The following is a 13,238-nucleotide window of genomic DNA, read 5'->3' on the forward strand; positions in this document are numbered from 1 at the left end:
TCTCGCCGTTCCTGGGCTCTTGTGTGTGTGTGTGTGTGTGTGTGTGTGTGTGTGTGTGTTATGAGGTGGGGGAAGGGGGGTTTGTCTGTAAGTATGTGGGTGTGTGTGTGTGTGTGTTATGAGGTGGGGGGATGGGGGGTTTGTCTAAGTATGTGTGTGTGTGAGGTGGGGAAGGGGGGGGGGTGTCTGGAAGTATGAGAGGAGTTAACAGGAAAGTGTGGAATGTGTTCCCAATGGAAGCGTGACGCTCTATGTGCACACACACACACACCAGCTGAGAGGAGGAGAGAAACACCAGTAGAGGAGCTAAAAGTAACGGGAGGTAGGCAGGGAGGGAGGTAGGGAGGGAGGGAGGGAGGGAGGGAGAGAGGGAGGTAGAGAGTGAGGGAGGGAGGGAGGGAGAGAGGGTAAATGGGGAGAGGGAGGGAGGTAAAATGGGCAAGGCCCAGAACAGGAAACGGTCTATTTTGTTCATGTGCTATTCTCATCATATCTCAGGGGGGAATAGCAGAGAACAGCAGAGACCAGCAGGGAACAGCAGGGAACAGCAAAGATTAGCAGAGACCAGCAGAGACCAGCAGAGACCAGCAGAGACCAGCAGGGAACAGCAGAGACCAGCAGGGAACAGCAGGGAACAGCAGAGACCAGCAGAGAACAGCAGGGAACAGCAGGGAACAGCAAAGAGCAGCAGAGAACAGCAGGGAACAGCAGAGAACCGCAGAGAACAGCAAAGACCAGCAAAGACCAGCAGAGAACAGCAGAGACCAGCAGGGAACAGCAAAGACCAGCAGAGACCAGCAAGGGAACAGCAGGGCTAAAACCACTAAAACCACCAAAGCTAAACCATTTCCCACTCTGACACACAGCCTGTTTGGACGGCTCCAGGCTGGGCCCGAGGCCCGCTTAACAACCACACCGACACATGACGGTTCCCTCTGCTGCTGAACCCGGAACCAGGGAACAACACAACGAACACACTCAAACCTCAAAACAAACAGATCCCTCAATTAAAGTGAATGTTAATCCCCTGGACTTAAATCGTCCGTTGGGGGTAGGGAGGGGGGGAGGGTGGGGGGGGGGACTTCGGGGAAAAAGGGGAAAAACAGTCAAATATCCTCCAGCGAGACACAAAGCCTAGCGAAGGCACGCACACTTGGCTAAACCCCATCGCTATTAGCGGCCAGATGACAGCAGTGTGTGTGTGCGTGCGTGTGTGTGTGTGTGTGTGTGTGGTAGCGGGATGACAGTTAAGATTAATGGCGGCTATGTAACAGTAACTCATACTGTATGAACTGTACATGAGCCTTAGAGGCTAAAACAGTTATGTGAGGAAGCCTTCGCTAGGCTAACCCAGGGACGCTGGTTTGCACGGACGGCTTCTGGAGGCTTCTGCATCATTAACGGACGACACCCGACACCGTTGTTATCCCTAAAACATCCACCGGTCTAGGACGGCGCACCCCCCCCCCCCCCCCCCCCCCTCCCGACGCACACACACACCGCCCACCCCCTCGCAGAGAGATGGGCTGAAACCTGACCTGACATAATACACGGCATAGACACACGCACACACACATGCCACAGGTAGAGAAAGGGGGGAGATGTTCAGAGAGAAAGAGAGAGAAAGAAAGCACGAGAGAGAGCATGAGAGAAAAAGAGAGAGAGAAAACACAAGAGACAGCTTGAGAGAGAAATAGCACAAGAGTGAAAGAGGGAGAGAGAAAGAGAGAGAGAGCACAAGAAAGATAGAGAGACAGCACAAGAGGGGGAGAGAGAGGGAGACACACACACACACACACGCTGGAGGAGGTCTGCTTCACGGTACAGTACGTTATGTAACAGCGATCTGAGGGAAGGAGCTCTGAACAGATAGAGACCAGACAGAGTTCACCACCGCCACAGCCAGGACCAGGGCTGGATTCCATATCGGTTAGTCAGTCAGTCAGTCAGTCAGTCCAGAGGGAAGGAGGAATGTCACTGGAGAACCACAGAATCTACAGACTGTTCTGTTCTAGGACTGGCCGCATTCCAACACTGACAAGCTGCTCTTCCCCTGGCTGTGGCTGTCGGAGAGACTCACCCTGAGTCTATAGGATCAACTAGGCATGACGGGGTGTGTGTGTGTGTGTGTGTGGCCCGTGCGGTCAAAGCAGGGGTCATGAGTCCCGAGGGAGGAGGAGTAGGAGGAGGGGGAGGGGAAGGGGGAGGATCACCATCAATATTTCAGCATCGTCGTGGCAGTGCTACTTATGTCACCCGAGCGACTAAAAACCCACGGTCGAAAACTCAAGTGTCCTACGCTACTCGCTGGCTGAGTAACCACGGCGATGGAGGAGACGGGCTGAAACTTGACACTGCCCCCTCTTCTCTAACCCCCCCTTTGACGAGCCCACCCCCCCCCCAAAAAAAAAGACAAGTCCCAGTGGTGTCTCAATCATTAAGACCATCTGCTGAGCCGGGAGGCTATATTAGGGCCTTTGATCCAGGGGCTAAACCCTCCTAAAGCCCCCCGCCCCCCCGCCCCCCCCCCCCCCCCCCCCACACAACCCTCACCCCCAAATTGCTCCTGTGGGCTTAGCTTTAGCTTCTCTCCACCGCAGCAGCAGCACTGCAGCAGCATGCGCCTCCTAAACACAGAGGAATCGGCCTCAGATCTTCCAGCCGCGGGCGTCTATGTTTAGATCAATACTGTCAGATACAGTGGAGGTACACACACACACGCACGCACGCACGCATGCACGCACGCAGGGTCCCGGTCCAAGCCAGGCCACGGGTGTGATTCTGCCCTCATCCCCTCAGCGCTCACACAGCCCAGAGGCTGAAACACACAGCCAGAGACCAGGATGTCCCTGTGTGCTGCCAAGTGGATTATCACCAACAGGGCAGCGGATTCAAGTACCTACTCACACACACACATATGGTATTCATTCACACACACACACACACACACACACGTACAGTATTCATATACACACACACACACACACACACACACACACACAGTGTAGAGATCCACTTGAGGTATAGCCCCCAGGTCAGGAGAGCAGAGGAGGTGGAATGACCAGAGGTGGCAGATTGCCTGGTGTGTAGTGGGTCAGGAAACAGACAGCAGACTACCTACGTCAGTGTTTCCCATTAATCAGCCCCCCACCACCCCCTCCCCCCCGCCCCGTTGACGTCAGACTTTAGAGGGTCTCACAACATCCTGTGGGAAACACTGTCTGTGCTACGACCAACACTGTGGATGCGAGTCTCTCACCTGAGAGTTATGGCTAAGGTCAGTGTTAGCTGCCAGTGCGGTGTTAGGGCAGTGTTGAGCTAGTGTGTGTGTGTGTGGGGGGGTGGGGGGGGTGGGGGGTCTGCAGGGCGGTGTTGAGCTAGTGTGTGTGAGTGTGTGTGTTGGCTGTATGTCTCTCACCTGGGGCAGGGCGGTGTTGAGCTAGTGTGTGTGTGTGTGTGTGTGTGTGTGTGTGTGTGTGTCTCCCTCACCTGAGGCAGGGCGGTGTTGAGCTAGTGTGTGTGTGTGTGGGGGGGTCTCACCTGGGGCAAGGCGATGTTGAGCTAGTGTGTGTGAGTCTCTCACCTGAGAGTTAGTGTTAGGGTCAGGAGGAAACAGACAGAAACACACTACTATCCGTGCTATGACCAACACCTGTTGTGTCTGTGTGTCTCACCTGGGGCAGGGCGGTGTTGAGCTGCCTCTGCAGGGAGTCCCTCTCGTGGGAGACCTCGTGCAGCTTGCCCTGGGCCAGGCCCAGGTTCTCCTGGCTCTCCCTCAGCGTGTCCAGCAGCCGGTCGCGCTCCTCCAGCATGGACACCATCAGGGACTCGAAGTGGCCCTCCGAGTCCGACTGCAGGGGGGAGCCCGACCCGCGGCCCCCGCCCCCCGACGGCAGCTCCGCCTCGCTGATGGTGGGCATCACCTCGCACATCATCTGAGGAAGGGAGGGCGGGGGAGGAAAGAGGGGGATGACATGTAGTTGGAGAGGGGGTTGATGGGTGGAGAGCAGAGGGAGAGGGGGATGACAGGTAGTTGGAGAGGGGGGTGATGCGTGGAGGGGAGAGGAGAGGGAGGGAGGAAGATGATGTGTGGAGGGGAGAGGGAGAGGGGGATGATGGGTAGTTGGAGAGGGAGATGATGGGTTGGAGAGAGAGAGAGAGGAAAGAGAGAGGAAGATGATGTGTGGAGGGGAGAGGGAGAGGGGGATGATGGGTAGGGGGAGAGGGGGATGATGGGGGAGAGGAGGGGGTGAAAGGGAGATGATGGGTGGAGAGGAAGATAGATGATGGGTGGAGAAGGAGGAGGGAGGAGACAGGAGGATGGTGAAAGAGATAAACAAGGGGTAGAGGAGAGGGAGGAGAGGGAGAGATGAGAGACGCCAGGGAGGGATGGGAAAGAGAGAAGGTGGGCAGGGTTGTGGTGGAGGGAATGATTGAGAGGGTGAGAGAAAGAAAGAAAGAGAAAAAGAGAGTTGTGTTGAGATGTGTGGGAAAGAGTGATGGGAGGAAGGAGGGCGAGGTGATGTGTGGCAAAGAGGTGGAGATGTGTGGGAAAGAGGGACGGGAGTAAGAGGAGGAGGAGGAGGTGGAGAGGTGTGGGAAAGAGGAATGGGAGGAAGAGGAGGAGGAGGAGGAGGAGTGGAGAGGTGGGGCGTGGGAGAAGGGAGAGAGAGACAAAGACAGAATCGTCAGGGCAGTGTGAGTGCTGACACAACTTCGCCAAAGCCAAGGAAGCTTTGTGGCAGACATAGTTAAGCGACTCATCATTAACCTTATACACACATACTCTATCAACAAAAACAAGGTCTAGTGCACACAGTCACACACACACACACACACCACTGTTGCCAGGCGCCTGGAGCACACTCGCTTCTGTGTGCCGTGTCTCTCTCCATCTGGTGTCAATAAAACAACAGTACCTTGAGCTAAGCTGTTGGGGTACTGGAGATGCTGTGCTGTTAACCGGCAGTTGGTTGGTTCAATTTTTACGAACCTTCTTAGAAGAACCGGTTTGCATTTCCACAGGGCTAGAGAGTCATTATGTCACTGTACACGTCTATATACTACGTCTCCGCTTTCAAACTTAAAGACGTAAGCGTTTTTTTGTTTTAGGACCAGCCAAGAATTGTCGTTGGTGCCACTCTCTGGAACCAGTTTTCCTCGCCTAGAGCTGATTCTTTCTTTCGCTTTCGTAGAAGAACTCAAAGCGAAACTGGTTCGAAATTAAGGCAGCACCACAGCACCACAGCACCGGCTCCGAAACACCGTCCTCAAACTGCCTTGGTGGCACAGGGGGGGTATCAGGGAGGCTCTGTGGCGCTCTCTCAGGGAGACAGCTGAGCCGGGCAGACCACAGCAGACACCACAGACGGGCCCGGGGGCCTGCAGTCAGCAGAAAGCCTCGGCGGAGCCACATCAGACATATTACACTAATTGGATAAAGCAAACGATGCAGTCTTATTAAAAACACCCGCCTGTGAGTTTCAAAGATGAGAACGTGGGGCGATAACAAGGCTAACAAGGCATCACCCTTTAAATGCACAGCAATAAAGCACGGCAGCTTGTTATGAATGGAGCTAATTTCCCCTACACACACACAGACAGACACGCACACAAATATGTACACGCACGCACACACACACACACACACACACCAACTGACGTCGATGATGATGTGTGTGACTCACAAAAATGACTCACAACCTAGGATTCAGCCAATTACGGTCCATTAACCTCCTAACCTTACTGGTCACCATAGCAACAACAACTCAAGAAAGAAAAAAATGCCTGAACTCTCTCCCTCTCTCTCTCTCTCTCTCTCTCAGCTCCTTGAGCTCCCAGCTGCCCCTGTCTGGACTCCCAGCTCCCAACTGACTGTGCAGAGGTCCAGGGACAAGCCCGGCCTCCTGTGCCTGGTCCGACCGCACTGGAGCTGGGGCTTGAGCTGTCTTGGCCCAGGCTGAGAGGGGTTTATGAATGGGGGGGGGGAGCTGGGGGGGGGTAAACATGTTGTGTCGCAGCTCTGCAACTGATAGTCTGACCTAATTAGAGGATGAAACGATGGAGGGGGAGGGGTGGAGGGGGGGGTGGAGGGAGGGGCTGGAGGGGCTCTCTCAGCTGATGCATAAGACCAGGCAGTAGCTTCCATCCATTGATTTTGACAGGGAGAAGACCATTAGACCATTACATGAGGGTAGGACTGTCATGCACACATGCACGCATGCACAATTGTGTGGACAGTGTGGTTATGTGTGCCTGCTGCATGTTTGTATGTGCTCAGGCGTGCGTTTGCGCGCGTGTGAGTGTGTGTGTGTGTGTGTGCTCTTGTGGAGAGCTCTGGGGGAAAGCTGTCTTTATGGAGCAGTGTTTCCCCTACCATTGCCGCCCCCCCAACGGAACCACCCGCCCCCCTAAGAAAGAGGAATTATTACGGATGTAAACACCAAACATCTGACAAGCAGGCTAAAATATCTGCGTTTTTTTTAACGCACCCAACCCGAATCTGGCGAGTGGCAAGCCCATAGGCTCGTTGCTAACATTAGTCCGGCAGTAGTCTCGCATAGTCAAACCTATCTCCACACTTCGTTTCGCACTGCGCCGCGCTGGAGAATAATACAAGATTGTGCACGAGTGTGCGCGAGACGATTGTGTGCGCGCAACGCGAGAGAGTTTTTGCCGGGTGAGATGTCTGCAGATGAAAGTAAGCAAGTTGAAACGTTAGCAAATATACTTGCTGAGTGTTCTGACAGAGAACGTTGGTTAAAATTGGTCGTTATTATTGTGACTAGAAAGTGTGTGACTATAATTCCATGGTGTAAATAGTCAAAGAACTAGCAAGCTAGCTAGCTAGCTCAGAGGTGATGAGATGATCTAGTCTGCTGCACACTTGCCAGCTAAAGAGCTAACTGGATGCACTTGACTTTATTATTTTAGTTAAAGTAGATATACAATCTTTCTTATTCTGCTAGAATTGGGCTTCATGGTAATACCATAATGGCATATTTACAGTACATGGACAGTGGATTGAAGCATTGGAAATGTCTGTTTTTTATAGTTGGACATGGATCTTTTTTCAGGTGAGAGAGTAATGTCAAAATGACTATCTGACTGCATTGCCCACAGGCCACAGCAATCCAATATTCAATTATAATGATGTTATAAATTGATATGGATCAATGTATACCTCTTATTAGATTAGAAATACTCTGGTTGTTATGTTTGCCTTTTGGTTGACAGCAAAAGAGGGAGAGGAGGATAGAGAGATAGAGAGGGAGAGAAGGAGAGAGAGCAGGATGGTGTCGGCACACCAGAGAGAGAGACAGCAAGAACCAGGTGAGAAAGTGGACAGGTAGTCAAGACCACATAAGTAGCCTTGTGAACCGATGGTTCTGGAGCCTAACGGCCCATAGGGCAGGAGCCTATCTCCTGTTTCCGTAGCGTGAGGCGGCTTGATGTACAAGTACACCCCTGGACATGACGATGGTATGTCGCAGGGTCTTACCCCCTGGGGTCCATGCCACCCCCCCAAGGCAGCAAACCTAGGGGAAACACTGTGGAGTAAAGCATTCAACAGGGGCAACAAGAAGAGGATGTTGGGGAGGGGAGACCTCCACCCACTCTCCTACGAGGGTCTGACTGACCTCCATCCTCTCTCCTACAGAGGGGTCTGGTAGACCTCCACCCACTCTCCTACAAGGGGGTAGCAGAGACCCCCATCCTCTCTCTCTCTCCTACACAGGGGGTCTGATAGACCCCCATACACTCTCCTACAGGGGTCTATCAGACCCCCTGTGTAGGAGAGAAAGGATGGGGGTCTCTGCTACACCCCTGTAGGAGAGGGTGGGGGTCTATCAGACCCCTGTAGGAGAGTGGGTGGAGGTCAGTCAGAGTGGGTGGGGGGTCTATCAGAGACCCCCATCCTCTCTCCTACAGGGGTCTAACAGAGACCCCTATCCTCTCTCCCCTACAGGGGTCTGATAGACCCCCATCCTCTCTCCTACACAGGTGGTTTAATACCAGCTATAAGGCCTCCTTGCAGACCAGGCCGCTGGGCCTCCAGAAAGGGGGGGGAAGCCCAGAATCATGTAAGCTAGATTTAGAAAGAAGCTGGGGCCGGGCTGCTTTACAAAATTGGAACGAATGCATTAGGAACCAGGCTGTGTTCTCCCTCCCTTCCTCCCTCCTTCCCAACGCCGCCTTCGCCTTTAACCGCCACGGGCGCGCCGCACGCTTTCAGAAGCCATCATGTCCGGTTCAGTGACCAACGGACCAAGCAAGCAAGCAACCGACCAACCAACCAACCAACCAACCAAACCCGGCTGGCCACGTCACGAGGTGTCCTTGAGGCCAAGACACTGAACCCCAAATTGCTCCCCAATGAGCGGGTCGGTGCCTTGCATGGTAGCTTGCCGCCATTGGTGTGTGAATGTGTGTGTGAGTGGGTGAATGAGAGCTTTGGAATAAGGCGCTATATGAGTGCACCAACCAACGCGGTGGCCTGGCATCACAACGTACCTCTCCCAGGAGATCCACCTTGAACCCCATCACCCCCCCACCCCCTAGCCTCTAGCCCAAGCCCCACCCCTGAGCCTCAACCATCCCTCCCCCCACCTAACCTATTATCTCCCCCCACACCCCCATCCAAATCCCATACATCTCTAGGAGATGGGCCGAGATATTAATGGCTGCTGTTGCTGTTGCTGTCTGCTGCCAAATTTAACCTAATTTCACCACCATGGGGCAAACGGAGGGCTGTCGTCGGCGCTCCGTAAAGGAGGTCAAGCCTCCAAAGCTCCACAATAGGGGTTTATTAAAGGGGGAGGGGCCTCACTGTAACACAGCGGCAGAGACAGACTGACAGATGGTCGCCAGGAGCCACACAACTCACCACTACTACACAGACAGAACCCTCCCCAGGCATAGCGACCAGGGATAAACAACAACAGGGTGTTAAGCTAACGCTCTCCTATAAGGGTCTGACTCTGATAGACCCCCCACTCACTCTTCTACAGGGGTCTGATAGACCCCCATCCTCTCTCCTAGAAGGGTCTGATAGACCCCCATCCTCTCATCCTCTCTTTCCTACAGGGGTCTACCCCCCATCCTCTCTCTCCTACAGGGGTCTGATAGACCCCCCATCCTCTCTCCTACAGGGGTCTGATAGACCCCCCATCCTGTGTTTAGCCAACGCTGTCGCTACTGTATGTGGTGCCTCCATCCCGGACAGAGCCAGGAGGATAGAGACAGGAGGCTGATGGCGGTCAGGAGGGGGGGGGGGGGGACAGAAGGGGTGGGGGGGGGGGATTAACGACAGGGGCCAAACAGCTTGAGACACAAAGGGGAGGGGCAAGCAGGTCAAAGGTGAGTGTAATGTGTAAACCATTACATCAGGGTCACAGGGCAGCGCGCGCTCTCTCTCTGTGTGGAATGTGGCTGTTTTTCGATAAACAACAAACCCAGACGGCTCAACAACGTCAGTGTATGAGGAAAGAGACGGGAGGACTTTAGTCTCTCTCTCAAACTGAATTTCTTCTTGCGAAGTTGTTATTATCACGAGGGTCAATGACTGACTGATATCAGCCTCTGGAATGTACAGCAGGGCAGGCCACACACACCAAAACCACTGTCCGGCCCTTGTGCAAAGTTCAGCAAGCAAAGCACAACTGATGATGTTGTTACACTGGGGCCACGGATTGCATTTTGAAACGACACATGACTGACCCTATCGTTAACTTGCAGTTTTTGCACTCACAGAAGACTGCAAAGATGAAAGCCCCAGTCTGTCTGCGAGATGTCCCGTCGAGATTGGTTAGCGTGCGTGTCTCTGTCTTATCTTAAGTAATCAAAACCAAAACAACAACGACCTGCTGTTATTCTACTGCTTATCTTTGTTGGTCGTTGGTCTTTGTAAACTATTGATGTGCCTTCAAATCAATCAAGGTTACTAAAGATGGAGCCTGATTCTGCAGTCATGGACATGCTAGGTATGCTGTCCATCATAGAAGTATCTATCCAATGTCATCATGGCATGCATTTATGATCCCTTGTTTACGTTTTTGGCTGGTGGCCGATTATTTGGGCGATTATTATCTCAGAGAGTGGCTTTATTAACAAACAACAAAAGCAGCATGATGAAAGCATAGCTGACAGACAGACAGACAGACAGACACATCTCTCCTTCCTGACCTATCAAACCTGCCTGGGTTGTTGACATCACATGACAGGGGCAGGATGACAGCCAACACGACACACCATTACAATAAACACTTACAGCAAATGCTGGAAAAGTAAAAAACAGTCTACCGCTTGGCTTTAGTTCTCACCTTTGCAAAGTGGGCGAAACTCCTTTGTGATGTCCACCTTTCTGCTTGTGTTGATGAATGATGAACTTCTCTTCAAACTTAGTCTAGAAACACCTTTTAGTTTTCAACTAACTAATGCAGCTTTAGAAGTAAAACCTGGTGAATTGTTCATGAATAACTCCACCAAACCATTCAACACATTAGATCCATGACAGAGGTGATAGAACCAGAACTATGAGAGAGGAATGACACCCAAGGCCGCACGGCCAGACCCACATCACAGAGACGGGAACGTCCCAACGGCTAGCTTAGCTTAGCTAACTTACTTACTCCGGCGTCTTGGACACTGAACAGGTTGTCTAACTAACGCGAAAAAAGCGGAAAACTAGGTCAAAACTTGACCAGAAGTATTTCCACCAGGATTATAAATCCAGACAGGAACTAGTTGAGTCGTGGCAGTGGAGAACGCTCAGTTTAACAACCAACTGTAGCTGTTAGCTTGTCTCGGCTAGCTCGTTAGCTCCATACAGAGACGGACCAAAGTGGAAACAGATGACAGCTAGCTTCGAGCTATAACGCGCTAGCTCGCTTAGATTTCAACTAAAAAGTGAAAAACCACTGTTCAAGCCGAACCCAGGCACCGCCCGACAGCAGTTCATAATCCACTCTCCGTGATAAAATGACAGGTCAAGGTGAAGTCGTGACAGAAACGCAGAGATATCCAACCCAAAGGGACATTCTCCCCGGTGCGTTAGCTTAGCTTCCCCGCTGTGAGCCGCGTCACCACATCACACAGGCTTGGGCTGCGTTCGTAAATACGCTCCGGATCTCTGATGCAGCACTCACGGAACGCCTCTTCGTCCAATCAAACGACTCGGTCCCTTTGTGACGCTGAACCCCTGTGTGCACTCCGGCGCTCTCAGAGCTAATTTACGAACGCAGCCCCCCACATAGAGCTGAGAGATCCAAGAGAGAGAGGAGATCGCGGATAAACTAGTATAACTCCTTCATTTGAGCTCGAAAACACTCTCGGTAAACGTGTATCCGCCACGGGTTTGTTCATGAGGTGTCCGGGCAACAAATTAGAGCTGGTTTTCCGACCGAAGGCAAGTCTTTTAATCCCGTTTCACGGTCGTCCAGCTCGACAACCCTCGTCGTCTCCGGGTTCCTGCTGCTCTGCTCTCACCCGGAGAAAAAAAAATCGGTGCGTCCGATATGCTTGTGACGTCCGATCCAGGCTACACGTCGCTGGCCTTTGAGAGGCTGCTGTCACTCAAAACAAGAACTCCCATTAATTTATAATAGGCACACAATGTATTCGTGTGACTGTAATTCATTGTGGGGGCAATTACACACTGGCATAAAATAAAGCACTTCTCTTTTCACTCCTGTATTCTTCCGACAGTCACCGTACAGACAGAACTATCTGAAACCCTAGCGTGATCCCCGATGATTCATCTCAGTGGAATGATCCTAATTATATGGATGCAGCAGGCAGCAGCGAAACAGATTAAATACCTGCCCCCCCCCCTCCTCCCCAACAAAATAGCATCCTCCAGAGACAGTCAGCAGGAAGTCTCCATCAACGCAGCCTTCAATGCTGTATGACTGGATCTCTGTATGACACACGACTACTGCAGGTTTCAAAGTGAAGACTTTAATTGCCTATTATCCAAAAGCATCCGGTCTGACCTGAATAATGTATGACCGAGGGACCTGCTGGAAATTCCCCAGTCAATCAAATGACAACCCCTGTTGCTGCAGAGCCCTGTGATATTGCAGTAATTAGTAAACATCGCCATAGAGGCTGCTGCTGAGGGGGAGATGCGGAACGAGGAATGTTTCCCAAATTAGCTGTTTATTGCGCTACAGCAGTTATGAACATACGAAAAAACACACACACACACACACACTTATTTAATCATCTCTCTGTAATAGTATGATGGACATTTCCTCAACATATCATTGATTCCCTGTGCAATTCAGTCGGACACATGTGCCTGAATTCCAATTAAGCACTTTTTTGTTTTGCTAATGAAGGAACCGTACAAACTGAGCGATCATCATCTCAGGGATGATTCTGTAATGGATATTTATTGTATGACCACCTGACAGCAGCGAAGATGAGCCGTGGGGTATGTGCAGGAGAGACTCCTCCGTCCAACCAGACTTGTCACAGAGCGGCTGTGGGAGAGATATGTTGTGCATGACGTCACCCGGCGACATGAAACACGATGAAGGTACCCAAGCTGTCATTTCACAGTTCCTCAGTTTCTAGCATGGGGTACACTGACTCCCCCAGTATCTGTGGAACCCCCCTCCCCCCTCCCCCCAATTTAACCTTTTCACTACCGCTGTTTGCACACACCCCTGGTCACTGTGAATACCCAGTTACCTTTTGCACTACTGCTGTTTGCACATACTACCTTGGCTTTGCACATACCATATTTTTTTGCACAATTTGACATACCTCTTTTTTTATATTAGTCTCTAATTTATACATCTGTATACACCATACTGTACATAGCTTACTGCTATCCATCTCTTGTATATACTGTACCTATACACTTATCACTGTCATGTTTTGCACTATATCAATATTTTCACTTCTGGTTAGAAGCTAAACTGCATTTCGTTGTCTGGTACTTGTACTCTGCAATGACAATAACGTTGAATCTAATCTAATCTAATCTAATCTAATCTAATCTAATCTCTGACCCTGTCTCCTATCCCAGGGAATAACAATAATGCAATAATGCATCTCCAGAACACACTACACACTACACACTATAGCTTAATAATATAACTCCTATCTCCAGAACACACTACAGATTAATAATATCATCTCCCTGGGAGAGTTCAAAGCTCTGATTAAGAGCTGTGTAACAGAAGAGTGCGATTGCTACTCCTAAAATGGATTTTTATTATTGTCCCCTC

The 13,238-nt window shown here is 51.4% G+C and overlaps 1 protein-coding gene across 1 annotated transcript in view; it reads right to left on the reverse strand.

Annotated features, from left to right (window-relative positions):
• Positions 1–10,461, reverse strand: part of ppfia1 (PTPRF interacting protein alpha 1) — an 87,918-nt gene extending 77,457 nt beyond the window's left edge. The window contains exons 1-2 of the mRNA XM_080539219.1: positions 10,323–10,461; positions 3,675–3,935 (exon numbers count right to left, since the gene is read on the reverse strand). Of these exons, the coding sequence (XP_080395345.1) occupies positions 3,675–3,935 (261 nt within the window). The 5' untranslated portion in view covers positions 10,323–10,461. The remainder of the gene's footprint in view (positions 1–3,674; positions 3,936–10,322) is intronic.
• Positions 10,462–13,238: the final 2,777 nt, after the last annotated feature.

This window comes from Nansenia antarctica (genome assembly GCF_963989245.1).
Source record: "Nansenia antarctica genome assembly, chromosome: 9".
Taxonomy (NCBI): Eukaryota; Metazoa; Chordata; class Actinopteri; order Argentiniformes; family Microstomatidae; genus Nansenia; species Nansenia antarctica.